Source organism: Podarcis filfolensis (genome assembly GCF_964270895.1).
Source record: "Podarcis filfolensis genome assembly, chromosome: 3".
In the NCBI taxonomy this organism is placed as follows: domain Eukaryota; kingdom Metazoa; phylum Chordata; class Lepidosauria; order Squamata; family Lacertidae; genus Podarcis; species Podarcis filfolensis.
Window position 1 is genome coordinate 33,716,869 of NC_139606.1, and position 26,838 is coordinate 33,743,706.

Consider the following 26,838-nt stretch of genomic DNA (forward strand, 5'->3'; position numbering starts at 1 on the left):
TTTCCTCCTCTCTCCTGGCACTGCTGCATGCCTCTTTCCACTGGGAAATCCTTGGTATGAAACTGGTCATAGAAGTTGCAGTTGGCACCGGGGTGTTTCCTCACTGCCCACCCCCACCCCCTTGTTTCTCTTTTCTCTGCACATTCTTCTGTCACATAAACTATGGATGGATGGGCTTGATCACAGCCTGAACTACTGGATGGTTGGATTCAGATCCAGAGCACAGCAAATTATGTCTCTAACTCAAGTGGAGGAAGGCTTCCCATCTTGTCGAAACTGGTCATCTAATACAGAGCTGAATGGCACCCAGGAGGCTTTTGGAAACCCCTCCGCAGATTATGATGAGGAGGAATTTCTGCAATACCTTTGGAAGGAATATTTGCATCCCAAGGAATACGAATGGGTTCTGATTGCTGGATATATTATTGTGTTTATTGTGGCTCTCGTTGGAAACATCCTGGGTGAGTAACATTTTGTATACTAGACTCCTATAGCTATTATTATTATTGTTGTTATTGGATTCTTTTGATTTATTGGTTTTTTTGTTGCTCGTATGGGATATATATATATTTAATGTTGTGTTTTTATATATGTTGTAAGCTGCCCAGAGTGGCTGGGGAAACCCAGCAAGATGGGTGGGATATAAATTAAAAAATTATATTATCATCATCATCATCATTATCATCATTATTATTATGTTGTCATACCATCTTTTTCACACCACTTGTATACTGTACTGATAAAACTTTAAAAACCAACTGTACAACACTGAGATTTAGAAATATTATTTCTTTTTCTGACTGGAAAAGATTTCTATTTATTCTGAGGGTTTTGACATTCATAATCTTTGTTCTTTTCTGTTGGGATATGATAGAAGCATTTGATAATACAGCCACCTGAGACTGTTAGAAATGCAATTTGCATTTTAAAAAAAAATCTGATGGTAAACATATTTATTTGAAGGATTTCAGTAGCCTTTAACTTGTTGAGGCATCAGTCTTATACTTAGTTAAATGGAGTAAATATCATTGAACTCAACAGATATTACTTCTGTTCAGATGTGTATAGGATTTCACTGTAAGTGTCGATTTCATTAGAAAACATGTTCCTAAATCCAGACCTTGTAACAAGTCAGTAATAAGTGAGGAACACTTTGACCTTAAGCAAATTACATGGAAGTAAGTCATATCAAGTTCAGTGAGTCCTCAGGCAACATATTCAGCTATTTCGTTTATTGGTTTACAGACTGAACTGCTGCCTTGCTTTCCAAAGGCAACTGGTGTGTTTTTTATTGCTGTCCACAGAGGAGGGGTGCTGAATTCTTCAAGCCTCATTCATATAATCAGAACACATTTTTCTTCATATGACACTTTACCCTAGTGGTTCCATTCATACCAAGAGAATTTTGAATGACGAGTTCTACTTCATTCAACAGAATTCTGAATGAAATTCTGAATGAACATTCAGCCTGAGAAAGAGAGCAGCTGTTCTTCACAGTTCTCAATACTGATGGCTCTTGTATCCCATAGTCTTGGTGGTGTTATTTAAGACAATCTCAGATCTTAAAGCTGCCATTTGCCACATGCCAGTTGCAGTTTGCTGAAGTCAGTGACAACTGTATGAAAAATTGTATGGAGCTTTGGCCCTCCCTGAGAACATATCAATTGCTGTACACATATGGTGTATGGGTTTTGAGGATGGGGAGGGGCGATAAAGTTAAACCCATCCCTTCTATATCATCCAGAGCCTGTTGAGAAGGGACAGAAGAATTAATCACTGAAATTCTGCACCAATCCAACTCACAGCCCTTAGGGGAAGTGCATCTGTGAGAAATGGGAAGATGAAAGTGAAGTTGGGTAAAGCATGGTAGGTAGGGTTGAGATAGTATAAAAATCAGGAACTGAGGGAAGAAGCAAACAGGAACAAGAAAGGATGAAGCATTAATTCAGGCATTTATAGAAACAAAGGAAAGGTGCATGTAAATGGGAAGTAAGGGAGCAGATAAAAGCTGATAAAATGATAGATAACAAAATGTTGCTTAAAATGCATGAGATGTTTTGAGGGGATGACTGATCCACATTGTTTGTGGCAGGATCAGGAAATACATAGGAAGAGCCATGTCAAATAGAGGTGATGAGGATAGAAGTTTTAGAACTCTCCGATGAGCTAGAGCTGTTGCGAACATTCCAAAAAGCATGCTCAGGAATGTGTTTGAATACTCCAGTACATTTGTGAAGCAAGCATGACCCAGCTATTGAAATGCAAAGCACCCACTGCTGCTACTCCCTCCCCCTTAGCTAGTGCCTATAAGGACCACAAACCAGATCAAGGGAAGTAATAGTACCACTCTATTCTGCCTTCGTCAGACCACACCTGGAGTACAGTGTCCAGTTCTGGGTGCCACAATTTAAGAAGGATATTGACAAGCTGGAATGTGTGCAAGAGGAGGGAGACCAAGGGATGAGGAGAGGGGGTGTGGAACCAGGCATCTGGCTGAGTTCAACAGGTGTGAATCGTGAGAGGCAGAGCTCTCCACTCCCCTCATCCACCTTGTACAGAAGTCATAACTGAATTCTGTAAAACAGGTTAAGAAAGAGGACATCACACAAACATCCCAAACTAATCCATTTTTTGAAACTGATCGGTTACAAATCGGTGTCAGGGCAGCAGGTTCACCAGCAGGTCAGAAAGGAGACTCAGAGACTCAAAGTAAAGTCAGTTGTTTTATTTAGGAAATTAGTATGCAACAGAGATCATGCAGGCATGAAAACGTTGCCAAGACTTGCTCTTAGCACTTCCTCTTCCTGCTACACCTCTTCTTCTGGATGTCTTCCAAGCAGACACAAACTCTGGCAGGGAGAAAACATGAGAAAATCCAGTGGACCACCGGGATGAAATTTACGGCATGTAATGCCTTAAGAGAAAATATTATGAAAATGATCTATAGGTGGTACATAACCCCAGTCAAGCTTGCAAAGATTTACCATTTGCCTGACAATAAATGTTGGAAATGTAAAGAAAAGGAAGGTACATTCTTTCACCTTTGGTGGACGTGCCCAAAGATTAAGGCATTCTGGGAAATGATCTATAATGAACTTAAAAAGGTATTTAAATATACTTTCACCAAGAAACCAGAGGCCTTTCTCTTGGGTATTGTCGGCCAAGGGGTGTTAAAGAAGGATATAACTTTTTTCATGTATGCTACAACAGCAGCTAGAATACTCATCGCGAAGTACTGGAAGACGCAAGATCTACCCACACTGGAAGAATGGCAGATGAAGGTGATAGACTACATGGGTTTGGCAGAAATGACGAGCAGAATCCGAAACCAGGGAAGAGAAACAGCGCAAGAAGAGTGGAAAAAATTCAAGGACTATTTAAAGAAATATTATAAAGTTAATGAAAGTTAGAATGATGTTGGATTAGAAAGTAAATGGTTACTATTAGTAATGGTTAAGACAAGGAGAATAAGGAAGATTAGTCTAAACTTTAACTAAAATAAGGGAAGATTTGCTGAACAATTGATAAGAATTTGGAATACAGAAATGGGAGGTATGAGGAAGTCGGGGAAGGAAGGTATAAGAAATTAGGATACGAAATGGTACATGTTTTTTGTTTCGTTTTGTTTTTGTATGTCTATGTATGTCGTGTTTACATGGAAAAACTTTTGAATAAAAATATTTAAAAAAAAAAAAAAAGAAAACATGAGAAAATCCAGCATACCTAAGACAGGAGGGTCCCTAAATGTCAGGAGTGGCTCTTCAGAGGACATAAGAGATTGTAACAGGAAAGAGGAATCTGAACAATCTCAGTGCTCACACAGAAACCTTTTCAGTCTGAGACTCTATCATTGTGAAGCCTAATAATTTGCAACAGGTGAGCCCTAATGTGCATAGTTACAGATAAAAAGAGGCAGACATTCACTCTTGTCTTGAGTCTAATCATTTTGAGCAATATTTTCTCATATTATTGATTTAGGCTGCAGTTCTATACACACTCACCTGGAACTAAGCCCCACTGGATTCAACAGAGTAGCTAACACAACCAATTGCTAGCCATTAGAACAATGAATACATATCTCATTTTAAAACAGTGTTGCATTTCTATTTTCCCTTCGGGATTTTCAAGGCCAGAGAGGAGCAGATTGGTGCTGCATAGGCTTTAATCCCATAAAAGCAGTGAGACCTTTCATCAGCAAAATCCTCAGTAGATCAATTAATTTGCTTTTGGTAGTTTGAGCCAATTTAACTGGATCCATGTGCTTTGTGGATTAGATGCTTAGGTCAATATTAAACGGCACAGCACCAGCACAGCACGACATGGTTTAATTAAAAAGTAACCAAATCTATATTAAAAGCGTGAGTGCTATCACCCTTCAAAGAAACGTGAGCATTTCCACACTAGGAATTCACTGCACTGGTATCATCGCCTTTATTTCTGATAATCTGCTTACCCTGTTTTGGACTATAACTCTATCGTTCCTGTCCATTGGCCAATGCTAGCTGTGGCCAATGGGGTTTGTCGCCCGAAATGCCTGAAAGGCACGAGGCTGGCAAAGGCTGCTCTGTGCCTTTAACACAGGACTGGCCCAGGGCAAAAGACAAGATGGCAGCCACCACCATTCCACCTACTGAAGCTGGTTGGACCTTAATCCCAACACTGGTGATGGGATGGCATAATCCACTGTAACTGAGGCAGCAGCACAGATTAGAGGGCCCAGGAGAATCTACATGGCAACAGATGGGTATGGTTGAGGATTCAAGATAACTGTGAGGGGGCAGCAACTGCTGCCTCAGGTAGCTGTCTCACTCTGCCTAATGATAGGGCCAGCCCCTCTTTAACAGCTGCCATTGACAGCTTGCCACACACACAGTTTTCCCAGCATGGAGATGCAATGATGAAGGGCTATGCTTCTGCTGAATTATTTCTGGCATATAAAGACAAAGGTTTGTTTCTGAAAAGTATGGCAAGAGAATCACAAAGTCCTAGTGCATGAGTAGGCAAACTAAGGCCTGGGGGCTGGATCCAGCCCAATCGCCTTCTAAATCCGGCCTGCAGATGGTCCGGGAATCAGAGTGTTTTTACATGAGCAGAATGTGTCCTTTTATTTAAAATGCATCTCTAGGTTATTTGTGGGGCATAGGAATTCATTCAATTTTTTTTTCCAAAATATAGTTCTGCCCCCCACAAGATCTGAGGGACAGTGGACCGACCCCTTGCTGAAAAAGTTTGCTGACCCCTGTCCTAGTGGGTGTGGAATTAGTTTATCCTGCACATTTACCCCTGCATTTCCCCAGACCTCATTTCCTTTTGAAAGAAGCTCTTACTTTTCTTTGAAGCAGCATTCCTAAACAGCATGAAATCGGTACTCCGGCAGATATCTTTTCATTCTTCCCATTGAATAGTCCAAGTGAGATAGCTTTATTAAATCCTAAGGAAGGTAGGTATTTCAAGGGTGGCTGAAGATGTTTTGCTGCCCAAGATGAAACAGTAAATCACAAGGTAAAGGTAAAGGTAAAGGTAAAGGTAAAGGTACCCCTGTCCGTACGGCCCAGTCGTGTCCGATTCTAGGGTTGTGCGCCCATCTCACTTAAGAGGCTGGGGGCCAGCACTGTCCGGAGACACTTCCGGGTCACGTGGCCAGCGTGACGAAGCTGCTCTGGCGAGCGAGCACCAGCGCAGCACATGGAAACGCCGTTTACCTTCCCGCTATAAAGCGGTACCTATTTATCTACTTGCACTTAGGAGTGCTTTCGAACTGCTAGGTGGGCAGGAGCTGGGACTGAGAGACGGGAGCTCACCCCGCCGCGGGGATTCGAACCGCCGACCATGCGATCGGCAAGCCCTAGGCGCTGAGGTTTTACCCACAGCGCCACCTGCGTCCCTAAATCACAAGGAAGGGGACCTTTTAAAGCCAGGGGGACATGTTCCCTTGAGGACATCTTTTAGGGCACAAATTCTAGTGGTCAATAGGACAAGATGCCAAAGTGGACAGGGCAACAGATGTGACTTTCACCTTTGTGCAGAGGTTGCATTTCAGCTATGCAGAAGTCAAAGGGATACGCATACTTATCCACTTAACCATTCTCCATCCAGACATTATCATCACTCAAGGACACATTCTAGTTAGGCAAAAGCCTTTGAGGAGGGTATGGAGCAGGGCCCGTGAATGGTGTGACCTGGGGAGGTATGTATCCTATGGAGAATCCTGAGAGTCAAGCAGAGAGACCTGGAGGCCCCAGTTGTCCTCAGGCTTGAGAGTCCCCATCTCTTCAGTAAATAGTACTTCCCAAGTCAAGGTACATAATGTCCAGGAAAGCCAGTTCTGGAACCTCAGGCAAAATAAATATCTGCAAGCAGCCAAAACTTGCATCAAAAATACAATGATAATAAATTCAATAACCAAAAATTCCCTGCCCTTTCATGACACCCAAAACCAGTTACTTCGGGCACCTTCCTCACTCTGCCTCATGGTAAGTCAGGCCCTGATCTATGTGCTGATAGGAAAGAACTGGTTTAAGTTGCACTGCATTCTTCATTCAAATTATTCATAGGAAGAATTTGGGCAGAAACTGATAGGGAAAAATGCAAGAGAAGTCCTATAAGTCAGTATATGTTGACATCAGTTATGAGGATGAACACAGCAGCGACTGCTAACTGCCAGATTGCAATGATGCAAAGATATCAGAGCTTCTGATCTGTTGTGGATGCTATTTTCCTGCCTCTCTTGAGAGGGTATCTTTGGGTTATCTCTTTTGTCCTCCCTCTCTCTGAAGCCTCTCAGATTTCATATCCTCTGCAAATGCAATTTATGGCTTCAATAAAATCAGCAATGATTATACAGAAAACTTCATAGACTTCTAAAAATGAAAGTTCCCTAAGGTGATCACTTGAGACCAGAGGTGGCTAAACTGTGGGTTTCCAGATGTTGAAGGACTACAACTCCCATCACCCCTGACCATTTTGTTGTGCTGACTGGGGCTGATGGGCATTATAGTTCTACAACATCTAGAGGTCCATAGGTTAACCACCCCCACTTTAGACTGTATGCTTCTGAATAGCAGTTCTGAATAGGAGAAGAGGTAAACAGCAGAGGACTTGTGCTCATGTCCTTCTTTTGGTTTCACATATGCTTCTGGCTGGCCAATATGGGAAGAGAATGCTGGACATCTATTCTGGATCATTTAAAAACATCCATAGGTCTGCAATCCATAGAAGCAACAACGAGCAAACTCCCTTCGGACAGTCCAGTGTTGGGGAAATGTGTTGTCCGCTTGAAAGGGAGCCTCTCTTATGCAAACCAACTTGCACTTTCTTTCTGGTGGTGCTGGGAAAATAAGGCATGGGGTAGGAGAACGTGACAGTGAGGTTGGAAGTAGCCTATGAACCACCAGCTGACCATCCACATTCTACAATTTTTTAATGTTATGCACGCTCGCTCGCTCGCTCACTCACTCTCTTATATGTGATGTCTCTCATTTGTAGCCCATCCTTTCTCCAAAGAGCTAAGGGGTTTGTGCAGCTTATCCCATGTACAGGACTAGCCATGATGGATGTGCTCTGCCTTCACATCTGGAGGTAGTATGCTTCTGAATACCAGTTTCAGAAAAAATGGTGGAGGAGTGTTCTTGTGCTCAGGACCTGCTTGTGGGTTTCTCACAGGCATGTGGTTGGTCGCTGTGAGAACAGGCTGCTGGACTAGAGAGGCCTTGGAGTGGTCCAGCAAGCTTTCCTTATGTTCTTACAGTAAGTTGATGGCAGAGGAAGGTCAAGCTGATAAAGTTAGGGCATCCCCCAATGAGCTTCATGTTGAGCAGGGATTTGAACTCCTGTCTAGGAGACAAACCCCCCACTCAGCTGCTCATCCTTCTTACATGTGTGGGAAAGCGGGGTTTGCTGCCAAGCCCCACGCCATCTGGGATCATGTTTAGAACATTCCACAATTGTGAGGGTGAAGGTCTACAGGGGAGGGCCTTCTCTACTTGAGAATTTAGAACCCTGCACGTGATTCTAAATTAAATTCTAAATTCTGGGAGCCTTGACAATAGAAGCAGCTCCTCGCTGCTGTGCAGAGCTTCATCCTCACTCTCATGAGATGCTCTAGACATGATAATGGTAACACACCAGATGAAGTGAGGCTTGAGGTCAGAAAGAATAAATATACCAAATTAACATTCATTTTCAAACCTCCCGACGTTATGAAAATTCATGATCCATGTTGAGTAGAAGGTCACAATAAATTTTCCAGTGGCCTTTTGGATCTGCAAATTAATTTCAACTATGAACTTTTCTGAGCTCCGTCAGCTGACTGGAAACTCATAACAAGTGATTTAACAACTGGTGTACCCAAAGGTGACTCCATTCACTTTGCATGTTAAGGAAGACGAGAATGTTCCATCATTTGCACCTTGCACCAGTTGCTCTGTCAAATTCTTGTATTTGTGAATTAACTTGCCTGCACTTTGAATTGCATCCTGTGCTTTATATATCCTCCAACATTTCTCCAACAAAAATAGGGATATCCAATTTAATATAATAATAATAATAATAATAATAATAATAATAATAATAATAATACCCCACTCATCTGACTGGGTTGCCCCAGCCACTCGCAGCAGCTTTCAACATATATAAAAACATAATAAAACATTAAACATTAAAAAGCTTTCCTATACAGGGCTGCCTTCAGATGTCTTCTAAGGCTGTATAGTTACTTATCTCCTTGGCTCGAGGCTTGCATAACTCCATACCCTCCAACATTTCTCCAATGAAAACAGGGACATCCCAAGGAAAAGTGGGACACTCTGGGTTCAAATCAGAAAACAGGACAGCTTCTGTAAATCTGGGACTGTCCCTTGGTGGGTCAGGCTTTACAACCATGCTTGACCTCTTATGCAGGTGTCAAGAACCGCTTGCCACATGGAGCAAAGAGAAAGGCATATTCTGGGGAGATTTACAGCTGATATAAAAAAAATCCATCATAGACCCTGCCAATGTGCTGCTATGATTTTTGCTAGATGGAGCCTTGAAGCAGCCAGTGTTTTGCAAAGTGTGTTGTTACTGCTCCCTTGGAGAGAGGGCTGCTATGTCTGTGCTCCCTACTAACTTCCGATCAGCACTTGGAATTTATCATGCACTCAGTCAGCAGATTTAATAATGGTTCACCTCTCACCTCACTCAAAACCCGTCTAACCACAGAAATAGTGAGTGGGCTTTTTCTTTTGTTTACCTTTTAAGTGCACAGGCCTTTATAACTCAACAGGATCTTAGTAAGATGTCCTTCAAGAATGGCCTTCATTTCTCCAGTAGAAGAATAAAGGCCATATTTTTAAGTGTTCTATTAAGCTAGATAAAGAGATCTACGCACCCATTTCACAACTGGCTCATGGATAATGATATTGCAATACGGCTGACTTGGTCATGGTTTTCGCCAAGCTAGCTGGGCATTTTTGCATCCATTCCAAGCCATGTTCTGAAGCCACATGCTGAAGCTAAGCAGGTATGGGCCTGGCCTACACCTGGATAGGGGGCCACATGGGGGAAGTGGGAACTCCATGCATGTGTCCTCGAGTTCCAGGAGGGAAAAAAGGCAGCCAGAAAAGTCATAAATTCATCAAATCTACCCAGTGGCAGCTGGTGTCCACTAGACCTGGTGGAGCAGCTAGGATGCCATGGGGGGAGTACGGTCACAGGGAAGCAGCCACCTTGTTCTGGTTTTCTCCCCATCCATCTTTCTTGCAGACACTTACAGAGGACACTTCAGCATTGCAATTTTACAAATAGCACCTGACAAAACTGAAAAGTGTCTTACTTTGGTTCGGGGGGGGGGGCTGTTGCTTTTTTGCTGTTGCTGCTGCTGTGGGTTCATGCCAAAGAAGCTGCACATTCCTCCAAGAATGCCATGAAGAGCTTTATGCTCTCGTCCAGGCCACACTTGCTCACCTGCCTGACCCACCGTGGCAGAAACTACCCCTCTCCACATCTCTTTTGGCCTGGCCAGGCAGCAGCTGTGCACAAGGTGAGGAGTGCAGCTGAGGAGTGTAGCAGGTCTCTGACCTGGACAGAGTGGAGCGGTGCATTGCATTGAAAAATATTGTTTAAAAACCAACTATGCGTATCTGTGGGATCTGTGTTTGTTTTACCCTGTGAGTTTAGATATTGCACACAGTGCTGTAATGCATGCAGCAATCCGGCAAAACTCTTGCCCAAGACACGCTCTCCGACATCTTCTCACACAAATCCAGGGCACACACACTCACACACCACATCATGCCACCTCCTCACCGCAGCCACCCCCTGTCTGTCACATTCTCTGTGGCTGCCCCCCGCCCCCATTGTCACCTTATCTTCACCGACTCTTTCTCCTCCTCCTCTGCCACCGAAAGTGGTGTGCCTGCTTCTGGAAGTGTGCTTCCGGATGTGCTGTGCCTGTTCCTGGGGGTATGGTAGCGGGACTGTTGGGTGACATGCATCTGAGTTATTCGCACATTTCTTATGCTCCATGACAGCTGCCATTTTATTGCTCTTCGGTAGGTTTAGTACTGGGTATGCAGGTGGCGCTGTGGTGTAAACCACTGGGCCTTGGGCTTGCCGATCAGAAGGTCAGCGGTTCAAATCCCCACGACAGGGTTGCTCAGTCACGTTGCTCAGTCCCTGCTCCTGCCAACCTAGCAGTTTGAAAGCACGCCAAAAGTGCAGGTAGATAAATAGGTACTGCTCTAGTGGGAAGGTAAACAGTGTTTCCGTGCGCTGCTCTGGTTTCACCAGAAGTGGCTTAGTCATGCTGGCCACATGACCCAGAAGCTGTATACCGGCTCCCTCAGCCTGTAAAGCGAGATGAGCACCGCAACCCCAGAGTCTGGACTTAACTGTCAGAGGTCCTTTACCTTTTACCTTTTTAGGTTTAGTATAAACCTATTCTTGAGCCTGGGGTTAAGGAGCAGGCCTGGACCCCTCACCATCATTGAATATGTGGTGATGGTGGAGAATGCTCTTCCATCAAGCACATGGGCACCTCTGCTTGTTATTTTGTCACGGAATCTGTCTCGGTGATGTTATCTGTGCAGCAAAAAAATGGTGGAGAAAGGAATATAGTGGTGGTTTTTTGCACACATAATGCTCCTTCTGTGGTTTTGGGGAGGATCCATTCTTGAGACCTGTTCTTAGAAGCTGGAATTCCCCTAGTGCAAGGACCAGGACTTTGCTAGAGGCAAATCCTCGCCATTGTTTTATTGCCAGGATGAAAAGGAGCAGGCTGACACATTGTGGCAAAATGAATGAACTGCAAACACTTCAGATGTTCTTCAAGCAAGAAAGTGATGAATCAAATTAAGTATTCCCCCTCCCTCCCTACTCCTCCAAACTACAAAATAAATCCTAAGAGGGAGAATAATATTTCTGTTGTCATGATTTTGCTAGTCAGATGCAGATTAGAAAATCTGATGCCAAAACCCCTCCAACTATATGCAAAATTGTCAGTTATTTGTTGTCTGTTACGTTCACTGCTATATGCATTTTAATGCATACTCTCTTCCAATATTGGTTGGAGAACTGCCTCTCAATATTTGGATAAGTGTGAATTTCACAGGACAGCTATATTTGCATTCATGTGTTGTATTGGAAAATGTGAATTAAGTGTGAGAACCAAACCAAGTTCCTTCCCCATCCCTACTCATGAGTAAATCCCACCAAGTTCATTGTGGCTTCCTCCATAGTAAGTCTGTTCAGGATTGCAGGCATCATCAATCAACTAGATAAGCACTGAGCCAATTCCAAGATGGCGCAAATCCCTTCTCATTCTGTAATCCAGCCAAAATAATAATCTCATGGTGGATTCTTGAATTTAAAAATTGGAACTCAATTCAGATAAGGAAACCTATGAGATATGAGATACTTTGGAATACCTGGTCTTGGGAGGGTGGTACTGCAGCCATGTCTTGCTTTGTGAGCTGCTCAGAGGCATTTCATTGGACGCTACTGAAACAGAGTGCTGAAGCCCATGAGCCATTATTTGAACATTCATTTTACTGAAGTGATTCTAAATCCCTTGGGGAGAGTGGTGTGTGTGTGTGTGTGTGTGCGTGCGTGCGTGCGTGTGCACAGTAGACCCATGCTTTCATGTTCCTGTGCCAGCTGACCTCCATGAATTGAAGAACAAAACTCTGGATTTGGAGGTCCTCTGAACTCATGCAAGTTCCCTGTGCGAAATTCCCCCCCCCCCCGAATATTCACAGTTCTAAATCACACAGGGCGCCTGTACAGAAGGCTCCTTACTATAGACCTTCCCCTTACAACTCAGCATGCAGGCAAACACTGGTGGGACTAGACAGCAGGCCTCCACCTTGATATGAGCAAACTGAATGCTTAAATAGAGCCCTGCTGAGCAGCATAATAGTAGGACATTGAATGAGCAAAACTTGAATGAGCGAGAAAAATTCTCAGGGATCATTCACACCCCAGCCAACACCTCTTTAATCTTCTACCCTCGAGCAGGAGATATAGAAGTATAATCAGTCATACCAACAGGTTAAAAAACAGTTTCTATCCATGGGCTGTTAGGCTGCTGAAGGGAAAATAATATAGTGCAACTGACTTTCGGGGTTGGTGTGTTGTGTGACAAGCACACAGAGTGCAATGAGATTGAGTGTTTGGGGGGGGAGGCTTGGTTAATTTCATTGTACACAGGTTGTACATTGACAATAAAGGTATTATTATTGGTGTTGCCAGAGGTGCCTTTTTCTCATTTTCATTTTCAACCTCCTGGCAACAGTATTGGTGTTGATGGGCATGAGAAGGCTCTCAGCCAAGTCACGGATAATGATGGGAGTTCCCCCATCTGTATATTCGCTTCTGTGTGCCTTCTCCAAGAATGTAGACAGTTGTTCTTTCTCCAAGACAATCATATGGCTTGGGCATCCCAGGCAGACCCCTCCTTTCACTCCACAAACCCAAACTGATCCTGAGGAGACATAGAAACTGTCTGAGTGTACCCAATGAGAGGATCTTAAACTGGGAGAAGGTATGAAAGATTAGGTAATGCTTAGAAGGCACAACTTTGAGAAACTTGGTTCCCAAGTCTTGCCTTTTCTGGACCAAGATAATTGCATTGTTCTGATTTGTTGCTTCCTGATGTCCATATTGATTCTTCTTTGCAAATAGTTTGTGTTGCAGTATGGAAAAACCACCACATGAGAACAGTCACCAATTACTTCATAGTCAACCTCTCCCTAGCTGACGTCCTTGTCACCATCACTTGTCTTCCAGCAACGTTAGTGGTGGATATCACCGAGACGTGGTTCCTTGGGGACAGCCTGTGCAAGGTGATCCCTTATTTGCAGGTATTGTTTTCCAGGTTGGGGGGGGAGGGGCGGGCTACACTTTAATATAAATATGTATAGTGTTATGCATTGAGATCAGGTGCCTGACCCCTCTAATCCCTGGATCCAGCAAGTGTTAAAAGTTAATTAAACCTTCTAATTCTGGGAAATAGCCAAACTAGCTTCCTGGCGAGGTGATGGGGGATTAAGAGGCTCAGTGCAAGACAGCAAATGGATCCCTCAACAGAAAAAGGCAGAGTTGTGTCAGGAATGATTGGTGGGTGCTAGAAGAGATAAAACTCGGGGCATCCAGCCAGTTTTATAGGTTTATTTTGGTCCATTCTTCTATTTACACACAGAGCTCTCAGAGCATTTCCGGCTCATTGGAATCAGATGCAGCAACTGTTTGCTGCTTTTGTTTTCCCCAGCATAACCACTTCCGGAGCCCTCCCCTTTTCCTTCCTCTGTTACGTGAGGAGCTAAGCCCCAGAAATTGCTCCACCCTCTCTGATTCATTGCTTCCTGACAACCCTTCGTCGTCCTCCTCCCCTGATCAGGTACCACTACTAATGATCGAAGGCTTATCTCTGTATTTCCCCATCATTTCCCCCTTCTCAGCCCCCAGTTCCCTGACAAGTTGGGAGCAGAGGTAGCAATGGTGTAAAAACAGCAAACTGGGAGAGGACAGACAGAGCAATGTTTGGTGCCTGTTTACAATCCAATGCTGCAGCTATGGGAGAAACAAGGCCCTCTTGGGGTGTTTACGGATTCGTCTCCTTTATATCCAAAACTCTCCCTTCGTTTTATTGGCCTTCTTCCACATCACTCCATCATGGAATTTCTCCCACCCCAACAGGACTTTCCTCAAAAGCACCTGCTTTAGTGCATCCTTTCATTAAATATAATGTTACACGCCACCCCAAACTCCAGAGCAGTGTGAGATTCCAAGCACAAATTTCCCACCTGGGCCTGTGTTTCATTGGGAAAATGAAGCACGGTGAAGACTGTGGTTTCTTTATGATATATGGGTTTATTTACACACATATACACACAACTTGAGCCTGCGGGGGGGGGGGGGCGGTCCCCAGCATTACACTCCAAGGGGGTTTTACCTTCTCCAGAAGCACAGCATTTGATTCAACAGACACTAGCCATTTTTCTCTGCCTCCTACACTTTTGCTTGTCACTGCCATTCCAGAAAGTGGTGGTAGAGGATGAGTGTTCAAACCCCTGGGCTCTCACTTGTAGGGTGCCTCAGGGTTCCGTCCTCTCCCCCATGCTTTTTAACATCTACATGCAGCTGCTGGGAGAGATAATCAGGGGGTTTGGGCTGGGTGTCCATCAATATGCGGATGATACCCAGCTCTACCTCTCTTTTAAATCAGAACCAGTGAAGGTCCTATGTGAGTGTCTGGAGGCAGTTGGAGGATAGATGGCAGCTAACGGATTGAGGTTGAATCCTGACAAGGCAGAAGTACTGTTATTGGGGTACAGGGGGCTGGCAGGTGTGGAGGACTCCCTGATCCTGAATGGAGTAACTGTGCCCCTGAAGGACCAGGTGCGCAGCCTGGGAAGTCATTTTGGACTCACAGCTGTCCATGGAGGTGCAGGTTAATTCTGTGTCCAGGTCCATCTGGTAGGCTGAGACCCTACCTGCCCGCAGACTGTCTTGCCAGAGTGGTCCACCTGGACGACTGCAATGTGCTCTACGTGGGGCTACGTTTGAAGGTGACCTGGAAACAGCAATTAATCCAGAATGCGGCAGCTAGACTGGTGACTGGGAGTGGCCACCAAGACCATATAACACTGGTCCTGAAAGATCTTCATTGGCTCCCAGTACATTTCTGAGCACAATTCAAAGTGTTGGTGCTGACCTTTAAAACCCTAAACGGCCTCGGTCCAGTATATCTGAAGGAGCGTCTCCTCCCCCATCGTTCTGCCCAGACACTGAGGTCCAGTGCTGAGGGCCTTCTGGCACTACCCTCACTGCGAGAAGTGAGGTTACAGGGAACCAGGCAGAGGGCCTTCTCGGTAGTGGTGCCTGCTCTGTGGAGCACCCTCCCAGCAGATGTCAAGGCAATAAACAACTATTTTACTTTTAAAAGACAACTTTAGGGAAGTTTTTATTGTCTGATGCTGTATTGTTTTTAATATTTGGTTGGAAGCCGCCACCAACCCAGCAAGATGGGCTGGGTATAAATAAATTTTTATTATTATTATTATTATTATTATTATTATTATTATTATTATTATACCACTTCACTCTATTTCTGGCCCACATTACTTCCCCTCCCTTCTCTAAGATCTTGGCTTTTATCTCTCCAGTCAAAGGGGCTTATTTCTTTGCACTCTATGGTAAGTTTCTTCAATCCCTTATACTGTAGGTGCTAATGACTCATTGCTAACACCTCACTTGCGGTAGGCCAGTTCTGACTTAATTAGCTCCAACACTTGGATTAATTAAAGGATTAGCAAGATCTAGCATGGCTCAAATACACACTTGATTGATACTAAATACATATGAGTCTGGCCATTTCCTGTCTGATACTCCAGACTTAAATTAAAACCTACCACTAGCTTAATCTGGAATTTAGTGTGTCTTGCACTCCCAGATTCATAACAAGAATGTGCTTTAAAAAAACAAAAAACTGCCTTTCATTTGCAGATGACTGGCACTCCAGATGGCATTTACCTAACCAATCCTGTGCAAAGACTTCTCTCTCCTCCTCCTATGCACCCCACCCCCCAAATAAATTGGGTATGGGAGTCAGGAAAAACCCCTAAACAGCACATAGGTGGTCCATTCCTTTGCTTTTAACAGGACTGAGAGGTGACTTTTGTTAGCTGGATTGTGCCCATGAAGGGGAAAGTTAATGTGATTCTGAAAGGATCGTTAAAAGTGCCAAAGCAACATTTCCCTCCTCCTTGTTTTTACTGATGCTTTGTGCCCTTCTGTTCCTTTTCCCCCTTCCTAGACTGTGTCGGTCTCTGTTTCCGTGCTAACCCTGAGTTGCATCGCCCTGGATCGATGGTATGCAATTTGTCACCCTTTGATGTTTAAAAGCACAGCCAAGCGGGCCAGGAACAGCATTATCATTATCTGGATTGTCTCCTGCATTATAATGATCCCCCAGGCGTTTGTCATGGAGTGCAGCCATGTCTTGCCAGCATTAGCCAACAAAACCATCTTATTCACGGTTTGCGATGAACGCTGGGGAGGTGAGTATTTTTCACCATGGGACTGGAATTGCCCACATGGACATTATGGAAGGAAAACTATACAGTTAACAAACCCACCTTATCTCCTGAATTATTGGGTATTGGTTGAAACCAGGACTTTACATGATCTTCTCTGGCACTGGCTTTTAGCTGCCTTTAATCTCTAACTGGATTTCTTAGGTACAAGCAGTAGCAGTCAGTGAGGTGGAGTGGGTGGGTCAGGATTGCTTGTGTTGTTTCCTATAACTGAGGGGGGGCAAGGTAGGAGGGAGGTCTCTGTGGTGTGGACGCAGCAGCGGGAGCATCAGATTGGTTCCACCACTGCATTCACACAATGCTGACCTCCTCACTGGCTCCACCCTTCTCCTGTATGTCTCAGTTACCAGAAATGATCTCTACATTGCGAAACTAGGGGAGCTGTGCTCCACCCCACTGACCAGCACTGCTGGGTACAAATGTTGGGTACAATGTGGTTACTGTTAAGAGGAAAGCTCTCTACAGCCCAGAAGGGTGCCCTTTGACACCTATGTTGGTGTCTGTGTTGGGCCTATATTGTGCCTATGTTGACATAGCTTATGACTTGAAGATGTGAACATAGAAACATGGGAGGAGTCTGCTGTTTTCACAGGAACTGGTCAGGTGCCTATGGGAAACATGAAAACACTCTCTCCCTCCCAACCACCACCTCATCTGTGAATTTCACAGGCCTTTAGATAGCCCAAAATAACCAGAGGTATCACCAGAATAACCAAGGGTAACTGGATACCTTAAGGACTGCCATCTTCCACAAGACCTTGCAAGCCCATGCATTCAGAGCAGTTTCAGAAGCACATCAGAAGGTGGCATACAAATAAAATGACTGATCATTTGGATGGTCTCTGTGTCTCCCTGCCATTAGAAGTCAGGTGAAGATAGGGCCTTTTCAATGGTGGCACTCCACCTTTGGAATTCCCTCTCCTAGGAGGTGTGCTTGGGGCCAAGGAGGAACTCTTCTTGGCTTTGGCATTTTTATTTCCCCAGGCCTTTGGGTTTTTGGTGTGTGGAAGACAGGAGTGCCTGGCATGCTCTGGTCCATGGGGTCACAAAGAGTCGGACACAACTAAACGACTTAACAACAACAAATGTATTACTTCTGCTGTTTGCTATGCATTTACTATTTACTTTGTTTTGCTATTGTGGTTTTAATTTACTTTGGACTGTCAGGGGATTGAATGATTGGATTCTTCAGCAGCACACACACAAAAGGCACGTTACATATAGAAAAAACAGTATGTGAAGGAAAAGATTGAACCCTTTATCCATTTGCTTGGAAGTCAGTCCTGCTGACACCACAGCGACCTCAGCTTTTAAGTCTCCCCTTGCTCCTTATTTCCCGATTGGCCAATCCGAGAGGAAGAAATTTCTCCATCCCTGCCAGAAGGCGGTGTCAAGCATACTTTCACTTCCCTGGAAGAATATTAGAATTAATTTGCTTTTCAGGCTCCCAGAGATGAGTTCTGTGAGGAAGCTGAAATGTCTCTACTTTTCCAGTGCTCCATTTTCCAGCTATGGCGGTCAACAAGGTTCAGTTGGTGGCGATACTTAGACCAAAGTCAATAATACCTCACAATTTCCTGTTGGGAATGCATGGGACTGGCAACGGGATCCCAACTCAACATGGAACACAACCTAGCAAAAAGGATTTCCCCTTTAGGGGCATGCCCTGATTTGCTTGATCATAGTATCACAAAACAGGGTCTGCAGTTACATGATCAGCATGTAGTAACTGTTGGGCCATGAGTTCACCACCAGCCTCACATATGCACAGGCAATCACACAGCTGAATCAAGGCACTGAGAGCCATTCAGCAATTTCACCGATGCTTTAACACAGCACCCAGCAGCTAAGGATTTGGGTTCCTTGATGACGAAACCTTCAGCTCTCTCACACTCCTACCCACCCTGTCAGTCAGATGTAATAATTGCTACATTGGTGGAATCTTTAGTTCTACTTAAAGCACAAAGGTCCTTAAGCAACTGTTATGTGAAGTATGTGCCCTGGGTTTTCTTTGAAGTTCTGCCTCCAAATGCATCCCCGCCCTGATTGAGACCACTTCAAAGGAAAAGGCTCGTTCTTCGTCCATCTTGATCCATCATCGACTTGTACACAGCCTGGCAGCTTCTACATTTTTCTCCCTTTTTTTAAAAAGAAAAGAAAAGCTAAAGATGTTAAATTAGAAGCCATAAACCTCCAATGGTTGTTGAAATAAATGCTGCAATTATACTTGCACTATGCTGCCTGAAGGTCACCGTGCAGGCAGGTGGTGGCTCTTTATGAGCTTTCTTGAGTCCTGCCGGTTGAGAGCTCAAATACTTAAGATAATGGTAATTTCCCCTGCAGTAAAATTTCAATTACAGTTCTGGCTCCCTGACACAGCAATGTTTCTTTTCAGACCTAGAAAGTTACTGAACCTTCTTATATATTCGGTGCACTAAGAGAAAAACGACTCCATCTGGTTCATGTGATACAGATTTACCCAGATAACATCACAGTTGCAGATGCTGGAAACGGGTAATTCATGCATATTTATAGAACCCTTGGGAGATTCACACCATTGAAGAATTCTGTACAAAGCACTTAAAGCAGGACTACCAACCACCCAGTACTTCACTGGTCTGACCATTAGGAGGTAACAGGCACTGGGCTTCAAAAGCCTGTGACCTCCCAATTCTGTCTGGCACCACCCCATAACCTGCTATATGTATTGGCTGGCTTTTTCCACAACTCATCAGATTTGCTGTGGCTCAACCCCTTATATGCCAGATTCCATCCTAGATCTTCACCTCACAGTTCAATACTTTTCCTGACTCCACAAGGTTCTGACCAGGCTGCAAGTGGTGAAAGTAGAGTGGTAGTCCAGTCCAGTCCAGTCCAGTGGTAGAGCATCTGCTTTGCATGCAGAAGGTCCTTGGCTCAGTCCTCAACATCTCTAGGTAGAGTTGGAAGAGACCTCCTGTCTGCAACCCCAGAAAGCTGCTACCAGTCAACATCAACAATACTGTAGATGGACCAGTGGAAGAAAGCTTCCTGTGTTCCTAACAATCCTAGCTGGCCTTCTGCCCCTTACCCCAGGGGGCCAACAATTTTGGAAATCTAAGCTTCACAACCTTGATTTCAAGGTTGCTCTCCATTGTTTTCTACATCCTCATCTTTTAGCAAGGTCTTCAGGCGATGGCGTAACCAATGCCTTTGGATGGCTAGGTGCTTCCAAATGCTTCTGAACATTAGTTTAGCAATCTTGTCAGCTGCAAAGTCAAAGGGATTTATTATATATATATATATATATATATATATATATATATATATATATATGATCAAACCTATCCTTTCTTAAGGAAATCAGCCCTGAGTGCTCACTGGAAGGACAGATCCTGAAGCTGAGGCTCCAATACTTTGGCCACCTCATGAGAAGAGAAGACTCCCTGGAAAAGACCCTGATGTTGGGAAAGTTGGAGGGCACAAGGAGAAGGGGACAACAGAGGACGAGATGGTTGGACAGTGTTCTCGAAGCTACCAGCATGAGTTTGACCAAACTGCGGGAGGCAGTGGAAGACAGGAGTGCCTGGTGTGCTCTGGTCCATGGGGTCACGAAGTGTGAAACACCCTACCCTAAAGGATTTTCACCACATGCAAAACATGCTAGGATCTGAGTGGCCTTGGTTAATAATGTGCTTGGAATGTTTTGGAGGAAAGGCTCCTGTTTTGAAACGATCCTATCTATTCAGCCCTTTAATTTTACAATATGTTTGTTGCATGCATTAACAATTACATAGCAACTAACAACTTCAAATGAGCGCACGTAGAGAAGATCAAAAGAGATGTTATTCAAGTCCTTTTTGGTTTTCTTTGCAGCTGAAGTCTACCCCAAAATGTATCACACTTGTTTTTTCCTGGTTACATATATGGCCCCACTGTGTCTGATGGTGTTGGCCTACCTACAGATATTTCAAAAGCTATGGTGCCGGCAGGTAAGCTTATTTTGCTGTGAGATCCATCTGTGTGATCCATTTCATGATGCCTCTTAAAGACTGACATATTTATGTATTTCAGTAATGGACACAAAAATATATTAATGGTACAGAGTAGAATAATTGTGTATAATTCACATGCAAGCAATCTTTCACCAAAAAAGGAACACCATGTTGTCCAAAACCATCCAAGCATATGAACTGATATAGCAAAGTAAGTGTTTGCATCCAGTCCACAAATTCTTAGCTTACATTTTCACTCTAAAGAGCTGAAATGAAATTATTCCTGCTAAGATAGGATCATTTTCTTCCCTGGCTCTTAGTTTACATTTGGATGAAGGCTTGATAAAAGAAATGGAAAAATCACCTAGAACAGAGAAAGAAAAATGTTGTAAACATTTCAGAAACATTTACATTGCACTTCGGCATGATACATATTATGTTTTCTTGTTTCTTATTTCTGTTGATAGAGTAGATTTAATACATTAGCAGAAGCTGTTTCTACTTCCACTCATGGAAAATAACATATCTCTGTTTTTCAAGTGCAGTTGCCAAAGTGAACAAGGTGTTATATTAAGGAGAATTAACACAGCAAGCCTACTTAACACCTATTAGCTAGTGTGATTTGACTCTTTGCTCAGGTACGTCACATCAAGTAGAGCAGGTGTATCATAGTGGCTTTTTAATATCATTGGAAATTGTGCACAATTGGGCACAATTTTTCAGTGATATTAGACCTCATTAAGAGGACCAGTTGCTCATCGGTTATCCCTTGTATTTGCCAACTTGATTTTTTTTATTCATAAAAAAGTTCCATATTTTGGACCAATAATCTCTCTGAACATGTTTATGAATCTTTGGCTAAATTAGCAATATGCTCCCATAAACTAGATCCTTAGGTGTGTCTTATGGGTGCGCTACAGTAGTATAGCAGGTATTAAGTTTAAATTTGCTAAATTTGTAACCCAATTTTACAAAGCCATATACAAAAGAAAATCAAAATAAAAATGCAACCAATACAATACAATACAATTTAAAATATCATTTTAAAATTCTGCTTTTAATACTCCTAGACGAACCATCATCAGACAAAATGTCACACAAAGCACCTAAGTTGCAAGGTGGCCATCTGTTACCTCCTAGTTTTCATCAATTCAGCATCTTTACTGAGTTCCCTCTTCAGGTCTCTCTTATATCTAACAAAAGGGGGTTCACATTCAGAATGGAGATGCATAAGCAAAATGAACACAATTCTGGAAAGGCATCTTTCATTTCAGCCATAGAAAAGAGATTGCATTGAAATCAACATGTGTGTCTATTGTTGTTGTTGTTGTTGTTGTTGTTGTTGTTGTTGTTGTTGTTGTCTCTGGGCCAGTGAGCCTAACAGATTTTCCCTTTGGGCAAATGGAAATAATTAACATTCCCTTTACTATGCTCTGCTAGATTCCAGGAACTTCATCTGTGATTCAGAGAAAGTGGAAGCCTCTGCAATCCACAGCACAAACCCAAAGGCAGAAGCCATCGGCAAATTTCAGGATTAGTGCTGTGGCAGCCGAAATCAAACAAATCCAAACCCGGAGGAAAACAGCACGTATGCTCATGGTCGTTCTCTTGGTTTTTGCCCTCTGCTATCTCCCAATTAGCATTCTCAATGTATTAAAAAGGTAACCTTAATACACAATGAGTAATAATATGCATCTGTGTGTGATTTTCTAGTCTTTAGGTAGCAGGATGATTCCATTTTGCAGCTGACTAGCCCTATAGCAAAATTAGCATTTGTTTGTTTGTTTGTTTATCAACTGCCAAGTCAAAAAATATACAATAAAATAATTGGAACATAAAACTTTAAAATCATAAAGTCACAAACAAATGGTCAACAGTGACTCAGATCTCTACAAAGTCTCAGGCAGAAATCCTTTCCAGTTCTGTCATGTGAAATCCTTATTTGCTGAAGATGTTGGAGACTGAACCTCGAACGTTCAGTGGACAAGAAATGAGCTTGAGCAATGAGTTATGGCCCGACCCTGGTATTAGCTTGTGGTTTTTAATTTTGCAGAAAGGCAGGCAAAACTGGAGCTGATGTGAACATGGCTGGCTTGACTAGTTGTCAACACAGTTGAGCAAGAAGTGTGGAAACACCTCTCTGCTCCTTCAGCTGCTGCTTAAGGCTCAGAAGCAGAGGAGAAGGAGAAAAGAGGCAGGGTGGTAGAACCTGCTTGAAGAACCAAAGGGTTCTGACCACAGCAAGCCCATGCTTGACATCTTGCAAGAGGCAACATTGGGAACAATCAAGAACTGCAGGATACACTTAAAGGCACTAGAGGGCACTCCAGTCTTAGGGACTTGAGTGAAGGGGCTTAGGTGAGTTTAGTGTTTCTCTGTAAACAGGAAATTAGAGCACAAGCAAATATTAATGTTGTCTCAGTGATAAGCCAGGTTCAAGAAAGAATAAGGAAAATAACAGAACTAGAGTATGCACACCCAGCAGAGGAGTGCAGCCTTGTACTGTGAGGGCAACCAAAGTAGCAAGATTCCACGTAACTTCTTGTCTCTAAGCAGGTCTCCTTGATCAGGGCTAGTGTGGTAAGGACCAACATTTGCCTGGTCCAAGACCAGAACAACCCTTGTTCCCCCATCAGCACCACCATTCTCACTTTACACAGAGCATTCAGGCCAGAGGTGACCGGAAATATTTCTCAGTGTGTGGTTATCTGAATCAAGGTGTGCGGTAAACTTTAGAAGTCACTTATAAAATTTGCACTCCCTTGGAGAACACGCACAGGCCCTTTCCTTTAATAATAATGAAAACACTGTGTCCTTGTGGTCCTCTGCATTTTGAGATACATATTCTGTGTACAAATCTTTCAAACTGAAAGCTAATTTGAGATTTAATCAGATTTCTAATGTCTTCTCATTTCTTCTCTTTTTGTAAGGGTGTTTGGGATGTTCAACAATGCCAATGACAGAGAAACAGTGTATGCCTGGTTTACATTCTCCCACTGGCTTGTATATGCAAATAGTGCAGCAAACCCAATTATTTATAACTTCCTCAGTGGTAAGTCGTTCAGTTCTGCTGCCTTTTATCAATGCCCCCCCTCCCCGCATGGTTTAGCTACACAGCTCAGAACTACTAGAAGTCTTTCATTCACTGTAATGGGCTCGAGCCCATGGAACTCTTTCCCAACTGAGATTAGGCAGCCACCCTCCTTGTTACACTCCAGGCATGTGGCCAAGCCCTTTTTGTTCCAGCATTTTAAGACAGTGTTCCGTCTAACGATTAAAAAAAGGAAAAAGTTTTATTGCCCCATTGCTTTGTGTTCACCACTTAGGAATTTTGAACAATTACGCAGTATAGAAATGTCTTAAATAAAAAAAACAGTAAATAAATGAGCCTTTGGGCTTCCCTTATCTTCTTGTTGGGGGGTGGGAATATTTTGTGCCTCCAATTGGCTTCCCTGCTTTGAGTTTCAGGCTGATGCGTAATTTCCTATCAGACTATCTGCTGGTGGCTGCCTGAGGGGGTTATGCTTGCACACTACCCTTGCTGCCAACATCAGGACAAGACAGATGAACTCCCTGTCTCTACTGGGTTTACTGGTAGAACATGAGACTCTTAATCTCAGTGTTGTGGGTTTGAGTCCCACATTGGGCGAAAGGTACCTGCACTGCCAGGGGGTTAGACTAGACGGTCCTTGTAGTCCCTTCCAACTCTATATTCTCTTCGCTACATGTGCCATGAATCCACCCATTTAACCAAGAGGGGGAATAATACTATGATTTTGCAATGAACAGGTTTTTAATGAAGCTATGTCATTATCTCTTTGGGGTTTACCCTATGGTTACCAGATTTTTTCCAATGAATCCAGGGACCCCCCCTTTTTTTTTTGAAGCTGAGTAGCAACAGGGAGCCAGTAGTGGGGATGGTGAGGCAAAAGACCCTGGGCCCAAGCACACATGCATATTGCATAAAGGTGCAAAGCCCTTCTTTCCCACCCCGTGAAACATAAATGCACAGAGTTTTTTAAAAATTGGGCAACACCCCCCACCCCCAGCTCCCGAGCCTCCCCCGATCAGTCAAAACAAAGGGGGAAGGAGATCTGTACCGCCGGACGTCCCCGGTTCCCCTTTGGCAGTGGCAGCAGCAGCAGTCAGCAGCCCGGAGCCAGCCTGGTAGGGCTCTGGCTCTGGCTGGCTTCAGGAGCTGCTCATGGTCGTGACGCCCGCCATTTTTCCTCTCTAGAAGTCCCCATATGATGCACTGCACACAAGACACATCACATGGGGACTTCCAGAGAGGAAAAATGGCGGGCGCCACGGCAGCGGGCAGCGCCTGAAGCCAGCCAGAGCCAACTGCGCTACCAGGCTAACTCCGGGCTACTGAGGCTGCCACTGCCACATTTCCTGGGGACAGATTTGCAAATCTGGGGACATTCCGGGGACAGAATTTGTCCAGGGACAGATTTGCAAATCTGGGGACATTCCAGGGACAGAATTTGTCCAGGGACAGATTCGCAAATCCCGGGACTGTCCCCAGAAACCAGGGATGTCTGGTAACCCTAGTTTACCCAAATTGTATCAGTGGCATTTTTTAAAAAATCAATGAAGTTAGGATTCATTTTCACACATGAATTGTTGGTAGGGGAAAAAATTCCAGTTCATAGTATACTGTCTCATGCTTCTGGTGCTGTTTGATTTGCAGGAAAATTCCGAGAAGAATTCAAAGCAGCTTTTTCCTGCTGCTGCTGCTTTGGCATTAGCCACCACAACGAGGACCGGCTTCGGGGACGGGCAAGCACAGAAAGTCGGAAATCCTTGACCACCCAGATCACCCATTTTGACCATGCTACCAAGTTATCAGAGCACATTGCATTGACCCATATAAGCACACTCCCAACAAATGGCAATGGACCTGTTCACAGCTGGGAGCATCCCAGTTTCTCTGCGGTTTAATACTTTTGTAAGTGGAAATCTGCGCACCCAGTTGTCTCAACCAGTAACCAGAATACTGCGGACTGGAAAGGAACAATAGTCAATGAACACCTCTTATTTTCTAAAAGAAACCACAGCCTTGTTTGGAAGCTTGCGTGATTTTAACAGCCTTTGCTTTTGAACTGTAAGATAAGATTGTTTGGGAACACATTAATTTTTTTATATACCTTAACTAGTCAGAGCTTCTGACGTATTTCCTTTCTCAATAAAGAGTGGGTGCATCTTGTGTTTCAGTCAAAGTTGGCAGTAAGCAAGGGGGAAGCATCATGATGGAAATCACATTAGGACCAATTTTGCCTCTACCAAGTTGTTCATAAAATAGCATAAATGAACCCTATATTAATATGGCCATACTAATTGATACTAATAGTGACATCATTTGTTGAATGTGATTCCAGTGTGGTGTAGTGGTTAGGAGCAGTAGATTCATAATCTGGGGAACTGGGTTCGCGTCTCCGCTCCTCCACATGCAGCTGCTGGGTGACCTTGGGCTAGTCACACTTCTCTGAAGTCTCTCAGCCCCACTCACCTCACAGAGTGTTTGTTGTGGGGGAGGAAGGGAAAGGAGAATGTTAGCCGCTTTGAGACTCCTTCAGGTAGTGATAAAGTGGGATATCAAATCCAAACTTCTTCTTCTTCAAAAGGGCACCAGCCATATCAAGGAAGATATCTGCAGCAGAGGTGGATTTAGGAAAGCACGATTGGTTCTGACGTGCTGGGCATCAAGTCTAGGGGGCGCTGCAGGGTGTACCAACTATGATGTAGTGAATTGAGCAAAAAGGGAGGTGAGAGGTCGTGTGGATGCCGAATTTTGACCTTGCACAGGACACCACTGAAATCTGAAAGACTAAAGTCCACCCCATCTGCAGGCTTGGGAAAAATGGCAGAATTTTTTAAAAAAGGAGGGAGAATCCTTAAAAGGGTGGGGGAACATACCCCAAAGGAGTTCAACAAGGGCTAAGCATGCTCAGTGCCAAACAATGCTGATGGGACACACACAGAGAGGAATGGAAAATGGGGGAATGGTGTATTCTGGAAAAACTTGACAGCAAAGGGACTCAAAATGGAGCCCTGTATACAACTGCCACCCATCTCTAGGCTGACCAAAGTCTTAAGCCCAGGAGCCAGGCTTGAAATTCATTGCTTGAACAGGTTAGCTTCCATAGAGAAGTTTTGTGTCAGCCTCACTTTGCTTTCCCATTTCCAGACCTGCCACTGACCATATGCAAGGCATATTCTATAGGACATCTGACTTCACGAGGAAGTCATCTGATGCCTCCCAACTTATTGAGATGAACAATGTGCCC

The 26,838-nt window shown here is 43.9% G+C and overlaps 1 protein-coding gene across 2 annotated transcripts; it reads left to right on the forward strand.

Moving 5' to 3' along the window:
- Nucleotides 1-26,818, forward strand: HCRTR2 (hypocretin receptor 2). Of its 2 annotated transcripts, XM_083606254.1 has the most exons (7): nt 1-461; nt 13,159-13,337; nt 16,292-16,535; nt 20,427-20,542; nt 21,986-22,206; nt 23,476-23,597; nt 25,242-26,818. In XM_083606254.1, the coding sequence occupies exons 1-7, from the start codon at nt 167-169 to the stop codon at nt 25,490-25,492; spliced, it is 1,428 nt and encodes a 475-aa protein (XP_083462380.1). In that variant the 5' UTR covers nt 1-166; the 3' UTR covers nt 25,493-26,818. The 2 variants fall into 2 exon arrangements, with proteins under 2 accessions (XP_083462380.1, XP_083462379.1); XM_083606253.1 differs by lacking the exon at nt 25,242-26,818 and having other exon boundaries at nt 23,476-24,525.
- Nucleotides 26,819-26,838: the final 20 nt, after the last annotated feature.